This window comes from Chroicocephalus ridibundus, chromosome 2 (genome assembly GCF_963924245.1).
Source record: "Chroicocephalus ridibundus chromosome 2, bChrRid1.1, whole genome shotgun sequence".
NCBI classification, from domain to species: Eukaryota; Metazoa; Chordata; class Aves; order Charadriiformes; family Laridae; genus Chroicocephalus; species Chroicocephalus ridibundus.
Genome location: NC_086285.1, coordinates 102,003,723 through 102,025,862, shown reverse-complemented (window position 1 = coordinate 102,025,862; position 22,140 = coordinate 102,003,723). Strand labels below are relative to the sequence as shown.

General features: G+C 39.3%; 1 protein-coding gene across 1 annotated transcript in view; it reads right to left on the bottom strand.

Annotated features, from left to right (window-relative positions):
- The window catches only part of GABBR2 (gamma-aminobutyric acid type B receptor subunit 2), a 491,662-nt gene that overhangs the window by 285,676 nt on the left and 183,846 nt on the right, over nt 1-22,140 (bottom strand). The window contains exon 3 of the mRNA XM_063326323.1: nt 16,010-16,180. Coding sequence (XP_063182393.1) covers nt 16,010-16,180 — 171 coding nt within the window. The remainder of the gene's footprint in view (nt 1-16,009; nt 16,181-22,140) is intronic.

Genomic DNA, 22,140 nt, shown 5'->3' with positions numbered 1-22,140 from the left:
TGTCTGTTCCACCAGTGCACGAGCAAACACTTTTGCAATCATTAGACCTGACAGAGGCAAAATATGAGATTTTTACTAGGCTGTAGGCAAATTAGTTTGCTAGTACATCAGGACATCATACAAGCTGAAATTAAACAAATAAAGCTAAAGTGAGGAAAACGACTGGAAAGCAAAAGAAGAGCTGAAGGCTACACAGCATACCGCAGCATATCATAATCAAAAGATAATTCATATATTTCCCTCTTCTCCTTCTTCAGGGCATACCATTTCAATGTGATGCAGACAGCCCTACAATCTCTGGTACTACAAGGAGTGTAATTTTTCAGTATAGCCAGAGAAATATCTCAGAGCTGGGAACTTCGCAAGCAACACACTGCATGAGCATGGCAATTTGGATCACTGTAGCCTAGGGGTCTCTGACCTCTTATGAATTCTTACTGTCATTGTCAGGACTGGATACCAAACCCTATAGTAAAAATGCAGATTTATATAATTTGTTCTAACCATTTTCAAACAGATTTTCCTGTCTTATACCTTTCTACTCATGATTTTAATGCTGATATAAATTGCTGTCTTATAGTCTTGATGTCTTGATGTCTTGAAAAGACATGTGGACATGTTTTTGATGAAGCTGTGTGATGAAAATGGCTTGGAGGAAATGAAAGGATATACACTTTCCATGGATAAAAGTACTGCAACTGGATTCTGCAGCCCCATTCTGTTTACAATTAGTATCTCATATACAGAATCACTGTAGACAGATGAAGGATACTGTACCTCTACCTGAAGAATACCATACCTCTACTACATATGACCTCAACAGACAGCAGGATCACAGAAGGGAAGTTTTCAAGCTGGAAGCATGACAACATTCAGAGAAGTTCAGCCCAAAGCAAGGAGGAAAAGTGGGCCAAGTAAGGTCTGGGGAAAACATCCCCGCTTCCTTCTCAGTGATGGCAAACAAGCCTTACTGTGCCCTGTGCTTGAAGGCAAGAGGAACTGTGGGGGAGTATGGTTCTAAATTAAATTGGAGATTTGTTTTATGGATGGATTCTTGCTTCTGTAGGAAGCCACAGTTTCAGCAATCACCATGCAAAGCACCACTCCTGATACCTGCAAAGCCATAGCCTCCTGGTCCCCACACACACACAGAGTAATGCATTTTTCTAAATACTCTTGTTTATTTACTCATTAGGAAAGGTAACTGCATCCTAGGGTATGCAAATGAGATGGCCTAACAGCTTCCCCCAGTCCTCGATACCTTTTTGTTCTGTCTGGCAAGTTGCATTTGATCACAGAGTATTATTAAGGGAGCTTTGGCCTGCCCATTAGAGCCTACTAATGCCATATACCGTCTTGTCTCTCATGGTGCTGTTTTAGTTTCTCTTAACAACCCCTATTTAGATTGGGGATGCAAAACATGTCAGAAAAAATTTCCATTATGTCTATATGCTGCAAAAAAAGGCACAGTAAAGATGCTCCTGCTCATGCCACATTACTAACCGTGCATATCTAGGGAACGACTAGAACAGTCTCCGCATGAAAAAGACCAGCATCTGCTCATTTCTCATTATCCAAACAACTGCCAGCTCAATGGCCATATACAGGCTGAATTCTAAAAAAAGTATTGTAAGTGAAACATTCTATACAGCGCTATCTAATTCTGTTCTGTAATCCTCCTCCCTTTAGTACATGTGTAATTTGCAGAATGAAGTACAGGAATTCACCACCCACCTTCCTCCCCAAGAGCAGAGCAGAGCAAATATAAGCATTTCTTGTTATGCATCTGTTTAAGAGTATCTGGACACATTCCGTATTTTCCAGCTACGCCATACCCTTCTGGAATGGGCTGTGCTCCCATTTATCATGGTAGCAAAAGTACTTGGAGTTACTGTCAGAAAAGGATGCAGATATCTGCCACTCTGCTGATTAGGTCTCCATCCTGGCTGATGTGAGTTTGAATTCCTTTCAGAAGATTGAAAGAGAAGGGAAAATAAAAGAGGAGAAGCTAAGGCAAAAATACCATCATCTGCAGCAGTAGCTTTCTGAGTGAAAGGACTGACCTCCATTCAGCCTTTGAAGTACAGATGGTAGCACTCTGGGGTCCAGAAAATGATTCAGGGACGTGAATCCTGCACGTACAGAAGCACATCTCTATAGCCCCAAAGGCTTTAACTCCCTGGAAAGTGGCAGGATTTATAATACGCTGAAATCTTAAGGCTGACTCTTGGCTGCCTTTGCTAGTTCCTTGATCTGTGTGCTGCCACCTCTGAATCTGATTTTGGGAATGCATCCAAAAACGATTTATACACTACCCCATCAACTGTGTAAGGAGGAAGAACAACTAAACTCCATGGTTCTTGGAGCTTGGGACAAGGAGCCTAAACACTTTTACAGACCTAGCTTTATCAGACTCCTTAAAGCTTTCTCTAGTGCCAAAGAAATTGCAAAGAGCTCTGGAGGTGAAGCTAAGACAGTCACTGCAATAACATTTTTAGTGAATTTAACTCCTATTTAACATGTATGCAATTTAGCTTTTGACATTTACAGAAAGGGTTGTCTCAAGTTCTCTTGAACTGTATTGACTACAGTCAAAGTTTAGTAATGTGTGTGCTGGAAGCACTCATGCATTGGTTCAGCCAGGGAGCGCTAACACAATGTCCAAGCAGCTTGTCTTATCTGGACTGAAAAAAGAGGCATTCATCAAAAATTGTTCATAATGAACTTATAACATCTTCAAGTGTATCCTCAATATCATAACAGAATGAGTATTATCATAACATTTTTAATAATTGTCAGAGTTTGATTAATTCTCTATTTTATAACAAAAAGAAAAAATGTGTTGTTATTAAATAAGTTCTCCACAAAATGATGGAATCCTGATTAAACAAACTGAAAACCTTCACTTGCAGAAGGAGCTCATGGTTACAGTTTTGTTGGATTTGATCTAGAAGAACAGGGAATGGAGATTCTTGTTAAGAATGGAGTGTGTCTAAAATCCACAGGAACTTACCACTGAAAGGGATTGCCTGGGACAATCAAACAGTTGATACATAGATCAGAAAAATCCACACATGGGAAGTCTCTTCATATGTTGTAAGCCGTAAAATACTTTCCAAAACCAAAACTTAAATCTGTAATAAAATATTAAAATCTTATAACGTTCCAAAGGAAAAGAGTTTAAAAGGGAGAGAATCTGAAAGCACCACCAATGTCTTAGGATCCTGCAAGAGCTGGGATCTGTTAAATTAAAATCCTGGAAATTCTAGAGAGCTTACCACATGTGAAGCCTACCACATGTGAAGTTTTACACTTCATTTTCTGATTCCTGTTAACAAGATCATACAAACCATCCTTTATAATGATCTGTTTCTTCTTGTTATTGAAATTTCTTTTTTCCCTGTGTCATCTACAACTTTCACACACCAATATATGCCGAGGGCTGACCAGCTGGAAAGCAGATTAGCAGAAAAGGACCTGGCAGACACCAAGTTGAACATGAGCCAGCAACGTGCCTGTGTGGCAAAGGCAGCTAACGGTACCTGGGCTGCATGAGGAGGAGGGTTGTCAGCAGGTCGAGGGAGGTGATCCTTCCCCTCTGCTCAGCACTGCTGAGCCCACACATGGAGTGAGGTCCAGTTCTGGGCTCCTCAATACAAGAGACACGGACACGCTGGAGAGAGTCCAGTGAAGGGCCATGAAAGTGATTAAGGCACTGGAGCATCTCTCCTTTGAGGAAAGGCTGAGAGATCTGGGACTGTTCTACCTGGAGAAGAGAAGGCTCAGGGGAATCTCATCCATGTATATAAATACCTGAAGGGAGGGGCAAAGAGAATGGAGCCAGACTTTTTTTCAGTGGTGCCCAGTGACAAGACCAGAGACAACGAGCATAAACTGAAATGGGAAGTTCCATCTGAACACCAGGAAACACTGGTCACTGAGCACTGGCACAGGTTGCCCAGGGAGGCTATGGAGTCTCCATCTGTGGAGATACCAAAAAGTTGTCTGGATACGGTCCTGGGCAACGAGTTCTAGGTGTCCCTGCTTGAGTAGGGGGTTTGGACCAGATGACCTCCAGAGGTCCCTTCCAACCTCAACCATTCTGGAATTCTGCAAACTCATAAAACACTACAAACATTACTGATGTCCTTCCTGCATATAGTTACCCCCAAACAGGTATCGGATATATTCAGATACAGCTAATTCAGACTGAAAGTCATACCTTATGCTTTAGAGTAATAGTTTAGGTTTCAGAATCCTCCTATAATCCATAGGTATGTCTAAACTGTCTTGGAAAACAACTGTCTGTCTGGGATTTAGAATTAGACTTGTGATGTCAATTTGAAGGTCATTTTGGTGCAAGACCTAAGACACAAGACTTGTAAAGAAGAAATGTCTGATCGATGCATCCTGCATTTCTAGAAGTTTTTATATAGATCAGAAGGTGCAACAAGGTTGATTTTTCTCAGCCACAACTTGGAACCATTTTCCAATCTATGAAAGTGTTCAGAAAGTAATTTTCATGTACACCATTAACTTAGTGCCAATCACTGGGAGAAAACAAGCTCAGAATGTGCCTGTGGCAAATAAAAGTTGTTAATAAAAAGGTTGGTAACAAGGAATGTCATTACAATTATCAGGTCAAATCTCTCAAAGACGCTTTCTCACACAGATAAAAGATGTAGGACACTTCTCATCTACAAATGAACCCCTACTCTGTAGCTGAATGTGCACAGACCTCTTCCTATAAAGAGAGACAAACCTAGGGTAAGGTTCTATCTCCACGTTTTCTTCGAATTTCTTATATCACAATCCTATGACCTTCCTATAACTCATGGCCTCTTAATATTTACCAGGACCCAGAAGAACCATGGTAAATCTAGTACTTCAATAGTGTTCAAAACCTCCAGGAATCCCACTGTAACTCTGACAACTTCTCCCCGTTTCATTTCCATTGTACTGTCATAATTTCTGCAAAGAACAAAGGAAATTCACCATGGAAACACTCTTACCTGGCAAGCGGAAATGCCTAGATCTGCCACATGCCCTGGTCCCTCTTGGAGGTGAGCAAGCGTCTCAAAACCACAAAATAAAAAGTTTTCACACTCCCACCATATAAAATCTTCACTCTGCACTTTGAGTGATGTTCAGTTAGTCTGCATGAAAGTTAAATTCCCACTTTTCCAAAGGACATGAGAGCTGCAGGGAAAGTTACAACCACCATAGAGCCTGAGTCTCCCTAGAAATGGAAGATTAGCTTTGGACAGATGAGCTGATTCATGACACAGTGGAATGACTGCTAAGATGATCAGGAGCAACAGAGAAGGCAGAAACTTGGGGAGTGGGGGGCGGGGAGAGGACTGCCCCTTTCATCAGCAGCCTGCAGTAAATAAAACACGAAACTGCACTGGAAGCCAAACTGTATGCAGATGAATCTGCCAGCTCCAGACAAACAAACAAAGGCTGTCCAGATGTTAACAGCTTACATTCTTATTTCTCCGGGAGACTGCCTGCCTGAGCCATATGTTACAGAGTGGTCTGCATGAACCAGCTCGCTCAAGATGCCCAGTGCAACACTGTAGCGCGGATAATCAGAGGACAAATGGCATCGTATTAATGACAGGGCAGATACATGTTTTAGGGATGACTGAGAATATGTGAAAAAAATTTTAGAAGAGTAGTGTTAATCCTCATCTTGGACTCCTCCTTCCATTTTTATAGAGTAACTTAATAACTTGAAGCCAGAATTGTGCCTGTGTGACACTACGTATGTTCTCCTACGTTTCTGCATTTGAAGTCCAAAAGTGATGACTGCAATGTCTTTTCTAAAACCCTTTCCTTAGGGAAAAGGTACCTCTCGCCCTGCAAAGGTTCCACTCTCCTCACAGGGCACAAGAGATTCTGCAATCTGCTGAAACTCAATCCTGAAGCACCACAAAACCATCTAAAAGCAAGAATAAAGACAGAAAAAAGATGCTATAAATTTGGGTTGGACACAACCAGAATACTACAGAAAGAATCACAGTTCTTGGGAAAAGATTAGTTTTTATAAAAAAAAATAAATCCCAGTAAATAAATGTATCCATGATCAGACAACAGCACTGAACAAAACACACAAGAACACTTAAAAATTACTCTCGTATCCTGATCTAATTCTCGCTTTAATCATTCATAATGAAAGTGATAGGAGATGGATGTATTTTTGAAAACGAACTTAAGTAATGGCCCCAGTCCTGACACACTACCTTCAAGCAGTTTGACAGCTGCTTTGCCTTCTTGACTCCAGTGCTTGCAGATTACCTTTCACAGGGAATGGATTCTGTTAAATTGGCACACTTCCGGGAAGGTTCATCACTCCAAAAGACATTCCATGACTTTTCCAGGATTTTATTTTAACCTCTTAGCAATGAAGACCCTGAATTTTGACAAATTGTTTCAGAAATGGTTATTTCAGTGAAGTGAGCTTATTCTCTTCTGATTTGGACAACGTCACATTTTCCTGATGCTTATCTACATCATGTGCACAACTGTGCCCACTTTCAAATTTATCACTGCACCATCAATTTTAATTTGAAAATATCCTGCAATTGCCTGATGAATGGAAGATAATTAGATACCCAATCAAAACTATTGTGTGTGGGGAATGTTTGCAAGATAAATCAGTGTTTAGAATCATATTTCATCCTTGTATTATCATTTTCTAAAAAACAAGCACCAAAGCATAGCAAAACCCAAAACAGAACTAGGACAATGCTGTGGTATAAGCAATAAAATTTCAATGTGCAACGCTAACATCTGTTACAACAAGCATTGTCTTGGAACATTTTTTCAATATAACCTAAATGGGAATTCTGGTAATGATTTTTATATCACATCCATTAGGAAACTCTTAAGAATATGGAGTTTCTCAGCCACGAGGTATTAGAGGTATAGAACGTACTGATCATTCCACTCCTTTATCTTGTGTTGCAAATGCCAGCTTATCAAATATGCACCATATAAAGTTTATGCATGAAGGAATGGTGACCAGTTCTCTAAAAAAAATTCCTAAGTTTGATTTGGTTTTGTTCAAGACATCTGAAGTTTGACAAGGACTTATTCAGTTCACGGGAACCCTGGGGCCTCTTTGGGTGATAGTGGAGCGTGAATCTTCAGTGCAAGATGACCTAACCATGTAATACCCCTGCATAGCTCGAATTCTCTACCCGATGATGTTCTAACACCTTTCTCTTTTTGTTTTTGAAAGCTAAATAAAATTTAAGAAATTTATTTGGAAACAAGAAAAGGTGAAAAATATTGGATAAAAGTGACCACCTATATTTTATATGCCTAAATATCTTCCTTGCAGAGTCTGAAATTTCTTACTGAAAGAAATGTCTCGGTCTCTTCCATTTTAAATTACTGCCATGATTCTTCCCCCTTAAACCACTTATAAACACCAGTGAAGATAGAGTTTTCCCTTTATATGAATAGTATCCTGTGATATTAATAGAAGTCACTTTGATAGACTGCCTTTCTGTGAAGATCTTATTGTATTAACTTGAATCACAGGAAAGCAGAAGACAGAACAGGGAAATAAATTCATTCTTAATTGCAAATTCAAGAGAACTTGGAAGTAAACTGTTCCTAAAATTTTGCTGTAGAAATCAGGCAAGAACTGGGAATCGGGCAATCTGAAGAAAGATCTCAGGCACATCAGTGCCTGTAATTCTGCTTTGCAGGCCAATTTAGAAACCATAAGGAGGACCGAATCTCCCTATTTCTGTTTGTTGAACTCACTGGAACTATCTTTAAGAAAAGAAGACTGTGGCTTTTTGAGATCAGGAACCTAAAACAGGAAAAAGGAGAGCAAGCAAACAAAACTTCATTTCTTCATAATGTATAAGGTTGGATTAAATACAGACTTTGTTTTGCTATAGCATTTTTACATCAGTAGTTCACAGCTTTGAAGGTATAGATCCAAGCTTGGTGAAAATTTGCTTTTGTTTTTCTTTTAAACTAGTGAAAGAAAAATAAAAAACTCTTTGTTTAATACCGTATATATTTCAAAAAATGCTTAAAAAATATTTAGGGCCATATCAGTGCCTCTCAAGTATCCTCCAAACACAGGAAGAATAGACTATGTCAATAACTGTCCAATAACAATGAAAAAATGACAACTTTTGCCTCAAAAACTTCACATTATTATTCCAAAGAAGGCCTAACAACTTATTTCCAGTTGGCTTTATAAATATTTTTGAATACTGGGCAGAAGATAACTGTTTATTTTGTCCTGACTATAGCAACCTATGTTAGGAGAAGATTGCTCCTTCCCCAAAAGCAGCTGAGCACGTGGAGATGGGAGAAATTCTTGGGTGGAACCAGGAAAGGAAAGACATAGCAGACAGAGGTCTTTTCATCTCCTTTAGGAACAAAAACATGAACCAGTAAAAGAAATCAGAAAGGCTTTGTGGAAAGAATAAAATGACACAGAAAACAAACAAAAACATGGATACAATACAGGAGGAAGACATGACACCTTGAAAAAATAAAAAACATTAGGAAGAGATAGTTTCAAAAAAGGTCTACAGTTAAACAATGATATTTTGTATTGGGTTTGCGTGGCAAGATTTTGGTAGCAGGAGTGGGGGCTAGAGGGGTGGCTTCTGTGAGAAGCTGCCAGAAGCTTCCACCTTATCCGACAGAGCCAATGCCAGCCAGGTCCAAGAAGGACCTGCCACTGGCCAAGGCCGGGACCATCAGTGACAGTGGCAGCACCTCTGGATAACACACTTAAGAAGGGGGAAAAAAACCTGCTGTGCAACAACAGCAGCAGAGAGAGAAGTGAGAATATGTGAGAGAAACAACTCTGCAGACACCAAGGTCAGTGAAGAAGAAGGGGGAGGAGGTGCTCCAGGCGCCAGAGCAGAGATTCCCCTGCAGCCTGTGGTGAGGACCATGGTGAGGCAGGCTGTCCCCCTGCAGCCCAGGGAGGTCCATGGTGGAGCAGATATCCACCTGCAGCCTGTGGAGGACCCCACATCAGAGCAAGTGCACCCAAAGTAGGCGGTGACCCTGTGGGGAAACCCGTGCTGAAGCAGCCTCCTGGCAGGACCGGTGGCCCCATGGAGACAGAGGAGCCCATGCTGGCGCAGGTTTGCTGGCAGGACTTGTGACCCTGTGGAAGGGACCCATGCTGGAGCAGCCTGTTCCTGAAGGACTGCGCCCTGTGGAAAGGACCCACACTGGAGCAGTTCATGAAGAACTGCAGCCCATGGGAAGGACTCACATTGGAGAAGTTTGTGGAGGACTGTCTCCTGTGGGAGGGACCCCACACTGGATCAGTGGAAGAGTGTGAGGAGTCCTACCCCTGAGGAGGAAGGAGCGGCAGGGACAACGTGTGATGAACTGACCGCAACCCCCATTCCCTGTGCCACCGGAGGGGAGGAGGTGGAGAAAATCTGGAGTGAAGTTGAGCTCGGGAAGAAGGCAGGGGTGAGGGGAAGGCATTTTAAGATTTAGTTTTATTTCTCATTATCCTACTCTGATTTGGTTGGTAATAAATTAAATTAATTTCCCCGAGCCAAGTCTGTTTTGCCCATGATGGTAATTGCTGAGAGATCTCCCTGTTCTTATCTTGACCCACAAGCCTTCAGTTATATTTTCTCTTCCCCTGTCTAGTTGAGGAGGGGGAGTGATAGAGCAGCTTTGGTGAGCACCTGGCATCCAGCCAGGGTCAACCCACCACACATTTATAATGTCTCAGTTTTCTGTCTCTCATTCTCTTCTCTGCATGCCTTTTCCCATATTTTTCTCACATCTCTTATTTCTGCCTCTCTTTCCTGCTTTTCTGCTCTCAAAGTTGAAGGTACGGGGCTCCTTCTAGGATGAAATCACTGGGTATTATTCAGAGCTTCCAACTTAAACGTTGCTGTTATCTGGTAAATTTGATGCTTCCAAGCTCATTCTTGGAGAAAAAGTAATATTTTTCTTGCTGCCCTAAAACCTCTTGGCAACTGTGATGGAGAGTGCCAATCTCTGCTCTTCTGTCTTTCCTCAGAAGCCAAGCCTGAGAAGTCAAAGAGCATAATCACACCTTTTAGTCTGCACAATGTATACCTACAGTCATCAAAACCTGGTGTTTCAAGCCTGTTTTCTGTCTGAAATTCGGAAGGTCACCAGATAACTCCTTCCTTTTCCCTGCCTAATTCCTCTCAGCCCCTCAGTTACTCTCTCATTGCATCTGCTTATCCAGTGAATTCTTAAGAGAACTAACCACTAACTCAGATCCTAGTTTGCAGACTCCACAGAGCAAGGCTATAAGAAGTAACCTTCTAGATCAATAAGACTTCTATTCTGCTTTCTCTACAGGAAGAGATAAATACCACTTTGAGAAGATTTGTTTACTTGCTGCTTTTCTTTGGAATGATTTTCTTTTTTTCCCAGTATTACATTTTCTGGGATAAAAACTGGAATTTATACATGCTAAATACCTGCAATCTAAGTAAAATGGACCCTGACGACCTGCTGATTTTTGAAATTGATGTCACTGTACAAAATGCAGTGCAACCTTAAAAAATTCTAAGAGTTTTAATCATGTCAGCCAAAAGAGTCCTATTTTGTCCACTTACAGTGGTCCTTAGTTTTTGTCACCAAGGTATTTTTAGGTTATTAAACTCAATGAAGATTGTGATAGAGTCACAAGAGAAAATATTTTATCTTTTTTTTCATATTGTTAATCTATTTCATTAGCTTACTGCACACTTCTCATTTCTTATGTCTTTTTGAAATGCCACCTACACTGATAAAATTACATTAGGAGTTCTCAATGTTTCCAGGAAGAAGCAGAGAAATCACATAAAGAGATGACTGTTAAGAAGTACAGAAAAACAAAGAGTCACTTGAGACGATAAGAATTTAACTTGTTTTAAAAACAATCCCAGACATGATACTCTGTGGGAGGGAAATATATATTTAAAAAATATATAGAAATATCACGAATATGCCACCCCAAGTGAAGTTAAAATGCAGTTTCACTGAATTTTAACATGATAGGAGAGCAAAAAGAAACAACTGAAGCCAGTCTAGAGGAAGTTTCATATCACAAAACAAGGAAGCCAGAATCCCTCTTAGTTACCAGTGCAATCAAGGGCCAACTTTCAGTTTGAACCAAAAATGTGGATAAATAAAATGAGCAATATGCAGGAAAGAACAGTAAAATACTGAAGGTAAACTAGAATTACTGGTTAGCAAATACAGCATTACCTGAAAACCAGTACATGATTACACATTTTTCTGTTTCATAGTCATATTCTGAAGCCTTTACATCTTCTACAATGCCGGTGGCTCCCAAAAGTTTTAAGATATTGATAGTTAAGCATGACTTCATTCTCATGACTCTTCCCACCAATACATGAAACGGAGCAAACACAGACCACAGGAATATCGCTTGGCTTGCCTACTTCAAAGTACGATCCCAAAAGGGTAGTGCTAGACAACAGCAAAACTGGAGGCACCAATCGCTGCATAATCTCAATTCAGCTGAAAGCTCACCTGGGAACTAGAAAGAGGACATGGCCAGGGATTTTCTGAGAACTGTGTGTACAACAGCTGTAATTCTTCAGAATGACAAACATTAAAGCTAGCCTTGCTTTGAGCAGCAGGTTGGACCAGACAACCTGCTAAGGTCCCTTCCAACCTAAATTATCCTGTGATTATATGCCGTAGCAAACACTTAAAGCTGAAAATCCTGAAAATATTTTGTGACCTCATTTATAAACCTTTGCCATAGAATTATTAACTTTTGAAACAGAATCTTTCCCAGAGGATGAGATCAGGGCGGCAGTCCACAAAATCTAGGACACAGAAGCACAATGGGTATGAAATTGTCCTAGTTAAGTAACAGAACTGATGAAGTTTGTATATTATCCTTATACCAAGACAACTTACACAATTTAATCACTAATCCAATAGAAGAAACATTTCTGGTTGTACAAACAGACCTGACTGAGTTACAAGGAATACTAATAGTCACTTGAACAGTCACAATCCTTGGGATCCAAGCAATGCCAAGAAAGGGAGCCTCAAGCCACACCACAGTATCAGATATATAGATATTTCTCGCGTGCTTCAAGAACTGACAGCATGCTGGCATAAATGTCTCCATTCTCTCTACCTACTTTTTGTCTCTCTATGTGATCTGGAGAATAAGGAAGATGTAACATTTGTTTATAAGAAAGATAATTTTTTCCACCAAGTAAAAGGAAATGGGTGATAATGCAAAGTCGCTGCAGGAAGGGTTCCCAAAGGAAATGGCTGAAATGGAAGCAAGAGAACCTCTGTAATTTTGGCCTCCAGAGATAAATTGGAGTAAGACTGATCATCTAAGTAATTGAGACAACTGCCTCATTACAAGGCAAGGTAAACCAACAAACAGGTTTGACTTTTATGGGCAGCTAACTTGTGGACAAGTTATGCGAGCTTTAATTATCAGGATATAAGATCATAGTACACATTGCAAAGAGACAGGAGACAGCGATACAGCTAAAGAAAAAAGTGACCAGAAAAAACAGAAGCTAGATGGCAGCTGAAGAGATACAATTAGATGTCCTGTTGACTAAGCTATATGAGTATGAAGTCTTCCCTATATAACATGAACAAGAAGGCAATATCTATCCCCACGTTTGTTTGGGTGGAAGAACAACTGGAGGAAATTAAGATAGATATGCAAATTGTTATAGATTAAAAAAAAAAAAAAGAAAGATCTGTCAAATTGGTGCAGTCTTTCTGGGAGATGGAAAAATGAGAGAGCAATGTGCTCTCTTGTTGCTAACAGTAAAATCACCTAAATTACTAAACAGGCTTCTCTAAAGACCCCATTAATTTCTTTCTGCTTATTTTATTTTATTTTATATGAGAGTAAACAGAGATGACATTCAGTTACTTCTGGGCTAGTGGCTTGTAATGCATTTCCAGCATAGAAAAGAAGAATTGCATTCTAAACTCAGTAGGATGTTACAAAAAAAAAAATTAGTTTTAGACGCTATTCAACAATTTTGTCACTTTCAAAAAATGTTAGGAAAAGGAATGGTTTAAACAGTACTTAGAAGAATAGTTTTACCCGATGTTCCTTTAGAAGGAAAATTATGGTTTCAGTGGATGTAAAGACTTATACCAACACCTGGAGGTCACTAACAGGCCTTAATGCTCCACCCACACCTTTAGTCCTGTGTTTTCAGTCTCTGACATGGACCTGCCCAGCAATCACTAGACGTGACCCTGACCCGCATGGACTGACTTCCCAGCTTGGCCTTGGACCTGCTTCATTGCCAAGGACTTACTTGCCTGATGATCTGCACCCTTGGCTGAGCCTGGCCTCAACCTCTGGGCCTGCCCCTCCTCTTGCAGTGGGGCTGGGCTCTGCCCGGCCAACACACGTTCTCCCTCTCTGCTGCTGGTGGCTCCCATCCCTCACTGCTCCTGGACAGCCTATTAGTTATTTCCGTGTTTTTTCCTGTGCTTTCACTGTCTGCACAGGAACATGAAGGGAAGGAAGAAACTCTGCACAGAGCTGAAAAAGGAACGACGGAGATCTAATAATTTCAAAGACTCAGGACTCAACATGCTCTACGAAAACCACCTGGGTTCAAGGAAGTTTTAACTGGTTCTTTCATTATCTGAATGCTTTAATGAATCACACTAAATTGAATTTGCAGTTGGACACAGAAAGAAGTGGCTTACCATTCAAGAGGAATAAAAAGACCTTGAACTCAGGTGCAGCACCCTAGCAAACCCTAGAAAGCTGCAGTTTTAACATTTCTTAAGTGAGCGGGACAGACATGAAATCCATCCCTCTGTCCCAAAGGAAGACCAAGAATCCCAAGAATCACCAAAAATTGTGTTTAGTCTTATCTTAACAAACCATGACAAAGGTCCAGTCTATTCCACTGTTTTCCACTTTTAGTCTTCCTCATAAAACACATTTACAGATTATTTAACATTGTTATAGACTTCTCTGATTTACTTCCTTCTGGAAGACGCTAATAGTCCTGATGTTCCAACTTAGACCTAATTAGCAATAAGCAGAGTTGACGTTTACTCTGTGTGTCTTAAGTGTCACTACTGCATTACAGTGGGGGTGGTGAAATTTGAGCCATTTGCTTCCTTTCTGCTTTTTAGAGTAGGTCAAGCAGTCTGACATTCTTGACCCTTACCCAGTTTGCAATTCACTGTAGTGCTTCCCATACCTTTCTCTGGAGATCTGCTGCCTAGATAGCCATTCTTCATTAATATTTGTTGATATTATTTGTTGATATTTGTTGATTATTGTAGTCTAGCATTTTGCACTTCTTCACTTACATACTATTTATATTAAAGCCTTTCTCTACTTGTCAAGATCATTCTGAAACCTAATCCTGTCCTCTGCAAAGTGCTTGCAGCTTTTCAAGTAGGTATCAACTGCAGATTTAATAAACATTTTCTCTATCCCACTATCCAGAGAAAACCTTATCTCTTTCCAGAGAAAACCACTTGACAGAATCCCATCCTTCTTGTTTGACAGTGAACCACTGATAACTACTCTTTGAAAATATAATTCCAAGCCAGAGAAGGATAAATCATATCATACTTTTTGGCTACTTTTGCTTCAGCATTTATTTTAAAGACAAATATTCAACTGATCTGATGTCAATTAACCTTGGTGGCAGGACTACTGGTTAGAAACTGCTCTTACAGTATCTTCCTCAAGACCAAGTTTCCCTACTTTTCTTTAGGAGCGCCTTTATATTATTTTTATAAGTCATTAAAAAACCCACACTTATCACCTACCCCATCTACTCAAGACCTGTTATCATGTCATAGAAGGAAATTAGATTGTTTTACACGATTTATTTTTGACAAATCCATTTTGGCCATTGTTTAGCATCTTTTTATTTTCTCGGGGATTACAAACAGATGATCTGCTCAAGTGTCTTTCAAGGAATTCAATTTAGGCTGACTGGTCTATAATTCCCTGGGTCTTTATGTATTTTTTGGAAAGACAGACACAAAGGTTTCTTCCCTCCCCTTAAAATTCACTTACTTTTTATCCCTTAATTCTCAAAGCTCATAAGGGAAGAGTCTAAGATTTCTTAAGTACTCCACAGTGAATCAATTGTGCCAGACAATTTGAAAATATCCGTCTCATCTAAGCAGACTCTAACCTACTCTTACCCCTCTTAACTAGTTTTAATTATGCTAGTCTTCAGAACAGTCAGCCTTTTCTTAAATAAATGCTGAGGAAGGAAAAACAACAACAAAGCAACCACAAAACTGGCATGCCTCTATTAGTTTTGCCTCTCTTGTCAATTAACGGGCCAGCTCTTTCCCTTGTCTTGTTCTGATTAATTACTTAAAGGCTGTCTTCTTTTAACTGCTCTATTGTTAAAACCACACTTAAGGCACTTGGTCCGTACTTTATTTCAATTTCTATGACCAAAATGTTGCTCGGGGTAAAACTCAGAAGATTTGGAGGGTGCATGATATGTGATCTTATCAGTTCTGGAGCTTCAGTCATTTCTGTCTCAGTAAGCTCCTCCAGTACTTTCAGCCGTAGACTTAACAGGTTTTGTCCCTCCAATGTTCAGACTGATCAGACTGATGCTTATAATAAGTCAGCACACAAAAGGAACGCAGTGAAGTTTTTAAGTCAACCAATGTCAGGATACAAGCCTCCTTCAAAATCATACACTTTGGCAAGTCAAAGAGCATAAAGGAACCTTTGCAACAACAACAAAAAAAAATGATTTTTTTTGCACTTGGGTGCAATGATCTTGGAGCAAAAAAGCAGTCAACGGAAAGCACAGTTAGTTTTTACTATAGACGGTCAAATAAGCACAGAAGGGAATTAATTTTATTCAGTACAGCAAATGTGACCAAAGCCAAACAGTGGGTCTGTTTCTTTTTACTTAATTGCCATTAATGGAGGAACTAGCTCCTTGGAAATCTGACATTACTAGTTCTCTTTGTGCATTGGAAATTATGCAAATCTTACCTCAGAGAACCTTTGTACGTCCTGGGTTAAAGTTCCTACTCTCTTCCACTGATAATATTTGAGTAACTTCAAAATTGCTGGATTCACTGCGTTATCAGATGGCACCGTCCGGAAGAAATAAGGATATTTTTTCTTATCAGCCAACTCTGGGGTTGTTGCTGCAAACGAAAGCTGAAAAAAAATCAAGCAACAAAAAAAGGAAAGTCAGCATAAGTCATCTAGCAGCCAGAAGAAAAGCTTTGCTCTTCTCAGTGCAACAAAACACAATCCACGCATTGCGGTCCTATAAAGAATTTTCATCATCATACAGCTTGGAAGTCCTACCAGCACCATTTACTTATTTACTTTTAAAGGGATTTTTGAAATACCTTAGTTCTATAAACCACCTGCCATAAAATTAAACTAGGGAATCTTCAAAGTCAGTGGTGTAAAATCCTTGGTTTGAGATCATGCAGCTTACATATTGCACAGAGGAAGAAGCTCTAAGGAAGTAAATCTCTAGGATGAATTCCCCATCAACTTCCTTCTATGTATGCTTCATAAAGTTGAGAATTGTTCCAAGGCGATATTCTCAAACTCTTACGTATCTTTCAATTAGAGGGTGAACCTCTAGTAGCACCTCTTCATATCTTCAGGTATCAGAAACGGAGAATAATGCCGGCAGACAAGGCTGCAGTCAGAAGTTTACCTGACTCCCAGTTTCCTCCACTGAAGCAGCCCCCTGTCATCTTTGTTATCAAAGGGGACTCAGTGGCTAATTCTACACATCTGAAAACACCAGAATTTGCACATGGTTTGAGAATGCTTATAATGAGAGAAACGAGGAAACCTGTTTACACACAGAAAAAAAAACTAAATCAGAAAACGTCACTGAATTCTTCTGCTGAAGTCAAAGGCAGCATATTTTTGTGAATTCTGCTCTATTCTATATTTTTGTGAATGATTTTCAGGGAGTGTTATGAAGGGAATGCCTGCATATTCACATTCTGAAAATGCCCCCAATCCAAAAATACTTGTGGTTACTTTCTCTAGTATTTTTTAGGTTTCTAGGAACGTGTTTTTCAAGCTTTTTTTCTGAGGATTTTTTAAAGCTGAGGATTTTTTAAAGTAACAATTTAATGCAAATTGCTTTGACTGTTGAAAAATAATCTCCCTAATACAGTCGTGTTAAGTCTTTCAAACTCAACAAACAGTCATGAAGTGTAGTTGAATTCAAGCCTATATATGTACATCCAGCCACAGTATTAAGTTTACACTTTATTCAATCAGGCATTTGGTATATTTAGGCTAGAAACCCTCTTTTGAAAGTCAGAATAGACAATTTTAATCTGAAATAATAGATTTAACTTTTTCTTCATGTTTCTTCATAAAAATCTAGATTTAGCCTGTCAGACCCAGGATTCATTCTCTGATTTCAGACTCAACAAAGAACTTATTGCATTGTTATATCCTCCTAAACCTGAACGGAGTTTATTTTCCTTAATGAAATTAATTAAAATCACTGAAATCCAAACAACTTGAAGTGTGTATAACTGGACAGTCTACACTCTACCATTCCAAAAGAGAAGATTCTTTCTCTTCACCAGTCATTAGCTAGAGGCGATTTTTAAGACCTTCTACTACCATGTAAGTCTAAGGTAAAAAAATTTTAATATAGCAACTACTCTTTCATTAGATTTTATTTAAAAAATATGCTATGAGTTACTGTGATATTGTGGTCCTGGTTTTCCAAAACAATACTGTTTAGCTCACTTTAAACTTCATAACACTTAGTAATCAGCAGTGAGTTTGTGAAGAGCTGATTTCAAAGGAAAAAGAATGAAGGTCTGCCAGTAGACCTAGCCAGCTTTTTTGTCTAGCCTTGTAATGCTGAACATCATGCATCCACTGCACAATGAAAGTGGAAATAAGGACCTGTCTCTGACTGAAAAAGAGAGAAAACGTGAATTTCAAAATCCAGCATGAAGAGGAATGCCTCTCAGCAGCCTGGCGCAGCTTGCAGCCTGGTGGCTGCAGAGGACTTGCTTTTCAACTTATTATGGTTTTGGATCGAACATAATTTGATTGATCCTGAAGAAAAAGTAGTAAGGAGCAACACCGAAGTAACAGTAGTGACAAGCAACATTGGCAACGTTCACCTAACTCAGGTTCACAAAATGGTAAATTTTTCTGATCGGAAGTACAAAAAACCTTAGTAATGAGGAGCGTCTCTATAGCTGTGAGCTGGCTTTTGGGCACAGATCTGTGATTTAAGTGTGTCAATTCAGATCCACCCTTTGACATTTTAGTGACTTAAACAAAGTGCCTAAATGAGTATCCTAATTGCCCAGATTTCCTTGGGAAACAATGAAGCAAAACCTTAGCTCTCTTCATTGATTGAAGAAAGATGAAGAAGGCTCATAACTTAGATTTCTCAGCCATGTAAAGTGAGATGAGATGAATCCAGGTTTATGTGTAACACTAATGACACTTGAATTACAAAAGAACATTTCTCTTAATTTTCTTTTTGAAAAAAGGTTTTATTCAAATATAAAACGGGAAAATTTCATGGTTAAACAATTCTTGGAATGTAGGAAATGTTCCAAGGCCTTTTTTTCAAGTATCACACAGAGCATGGTTAGTCTCATTCTGCATCACTTTGCCATTTTATCAAGACACTCATGAGAGATGGCTGAATAATCTGAAATAGTTATGTCAGTCTTCCCTCCCTGTCCCCCCGCCCCACTTCTTTCTCACAAAAGTTAACTCATTGAAAATATTTAACTCTTCACAAAATTGCCCCTACGAGAGTTTGAGGACATGCAATGAACTCAACCCAACAATCACCGCGCTCCATATTCTGCTTTGAGGGGGGGACAAGGAGGGTGAAGGAAGAAGAAAACCCACCTCATTATGTTTTAAAAAGTGGTAATGAAAAGTTCATGTTAATAACTAAATTGATACCATGTAAGCTTACTGGAAAAGTACGTGATATAGCACAACTATATGGAAATATCAGTAAAATATTCACAGCAAAATCTTTAAGCTATGTGATAAAACAAGTAAGTTCACAACACAGACCACCCACACATGCACTGAGATGGTACAGCCCTTCTTAACTGACCATAAATCCTCTGTATTTCAGGGCTCAAGTTGTTTATTCATGGCTGATTTGAACCTACTGAAAGGCAAACTTTTCACGGTTTCTTCACTTCATTCTACAGCACTGAAAGCCATAGCAGCTCATTCTGCTTTTTGTTACAGGAATTTCTTTTTATAACTTTTACGTATTTAGTCAAAAATATGGATGAATAGCAATCCTACTGCTCATACAACTCTTTGCAAACTACAAAAGTACTATTTTTCACATTACTGTTCATATTTTTATATATATATATATATAAAAAAATACACATATCAGTTTGAATACCGTCAGAAAAACTAAACCTAATTCTCAGGCCATCCCGCAGAAATCTTTCTTTAGAATATCTGCTTACAATTTGATACAATTTGTGAGCAACTGTTTCTGGACTTAAAATGAGTGTGTGTAGGGAAACGTATAAACAATGACTCAGAGATTTCAGAGATGATACAGAATTTCAGAATTTAAAACTTTTAAATGGTAAAGAAGATAACATTTACCACTCAAGTAAGAATATTAACTATAGTACAAAATGAGAACCAAATAGACCAAGGTATTGAAAACCAAATGTTTATTTCTTCATAAAAGCCATAATTTAGTAAAAGTTCTTCTGCCTTAATATCACAATTAAGTCTGCTTAAATTCTAAAATGAAAGACTTTATTTAACAGCTAAACTGCACTGTTTCTCACTTCTTATATTATTCCTATTGCTTGTGTGATCACTACATAAATGGATTATAGTTAGCAGAGTTTCATCAGAAGGCTTTTTTGGTCTGTACACTTTAAAGAAAACCAATAATGTTAATACCCTAGAAATCATTCAAGTTGGGTGTCAGTATGAAAGGAATCAGTGCAGAAGGACTTTGAAATTACGTCACCTGAAGTTGATTTGCTCATATGTTTAGCTTACTGTGGTGTTGTGCCTGTAATATACCCAACAGACCACGTGGGAGCAAAAGCACAGAGGTCCACAAAGGGTGACTGCGAGCCAGTATTTTAGACGAAGTCCCAACCCCACTGAAGTCAGGGCCAAAACTCCCACCAACTTTCTCAGAGCCCAAATTTCACGCCTGTGATCTGAGTACCTGGAAATCAGATCTCGTTAATGATATTTAAACCACACCGAGGTAATTGTAACTCTGTAGGTCACCCTGACATTTTGCAGTACGCCTAGACTCAGATCTGTAGTCGTGCAGATTCTTCTGTTCGAGAGATAAGTACAGGGCTGGCTCTAAAGTGAGATGAGTAGTTGTGCTTCATCGCTAGCAATGGAGAAGCAGAGCAGAAACACCGCTAATGGCTTTATCTTACCCTGTAAATAGAAAGCAAGCAACAAATAACAGTTCTGGAATGGGTCCAAAGCAAAATAATTCAGGAAATGGTGTGAAATAGAAAAACAACAAAACATAAAAGATGATGCAGAAAGGACCTGATAGGACTATGTGTGTAAAAGTGTGTCTTACAGTAAAGAGTTTTGAGGTCATAAAATGTAGGACATTTTTATACTTTAAAAAAAAGCAGCTTGGAAATTATCCAAATTTTACTTTCAGGTTGAAAAAAAAACAACCAAACGTTATTCCACAGAAGACAAGGGAATTTCTTTGGCTTCACACTGACAGTGAAAGTAGAATTTGACAATGGAGAGAACAGGAGAGGACAAAATGTTATACAACTATTATGAGAAATGCTTCAGCCTAATATGACAGATGGGCAGGTTAAGGAATTTGAACTGGCGGACTTTGCCAAAAAACTGAGGAACATACAGAAGAATTTTACTAAGGAGGTGTTGGGGTCAGGCATGTGTTTTAACAAATTAAATTTTATCCAGAAAGATGATACTTTTTGAAACAGGAAAACATTAATTTTATTGAATATCCACACAGTTTCAGGGAAGGGTTGCAATCAACAATAGCTAGAGTGAAGTGAAAAAAAAAATAAATGTTAAAACAAAGCGTAGAAAGGAACAATTCTGCACAAGGGGAGTAGAAGCTAGCTCTGTAACCCTACCTGAAGCTGAAATGAGGCGTGGTAGATTAAACCAAGAACATCAATCTAAACTGCTTTCAAGTTAAAGCAAGCACGCTCCTGTCTTAGGGAAGTAACAATGAGGTCCGTCAAAAAAAAAATCAGTACAGAAGCATGGACGGTAAGATGATAAGCTCTAGCATTCATTTAAGAAAATGGGATGAAACAACTAGTGAAATCAATGGGAAAGACTAGGAGTTATGTAAGAGAGGATGGATATTAGAGAGCTGGAACAAAATTAGAAAAGGAAACTACACTATATAGAGAGTGTATGTCCCGTATAGAAGTCCAGAGGCTGGAAGCTGGAAGGTTGAAGCCACTCTGCAGCCCCAAGAACTCCAGAGGGAAGGGAAGCCGCCAGAAAAGGCAAGAGATCTTCTGGTGTTCGGTTGTTTTACTATCTCTAGGGAGCATTTATGTTTAATTTTTGTCACTGTAATAACATACCGAAGCCTGAGGAAAAATAAAAGTGCTGAACTATCCCTGGGGTAAGCCGTCACCCTAATCTAAGGCAACAGGTCTGTTTAAGTGTCACGTGCATTTAAGAGGGCTGTATTAGTGGAAGCAAATCAATAACAGAAACCCTTAGCAAAGTTATTGTAGGTCCATAAAGCCAAGAGGGTAGGAAACCGCACTGCCCTCATAAAGCAAAGAGTGGAGTGGCTAGAGGATGGGAAGCATCTCCCACCACAAACTCCCCAGAAGCTCAAAGGCCCCCGACATCTGGCAGGAAGTGCCAAAGCATCTGGATTTGTCAATCCTAAATTGAGAATGAGGTATTGTTCTCAGCACTCGCCTCTCCAAAGGAGAAGGTTGTGAAACAAAGCTACACGCTGTGTTGTTCATGCAGTATTATACGTTGGAGGGGAAAAAGAAAAGAAAAAAAAAAAACAAAACAAAAAGAAAAGAAAAGAAAAAAGGTGCCTTTAGGTAACAGGGTAGTCTCCCTTTAATAAAATGTCATCTGCTAAGACAACTGATTCA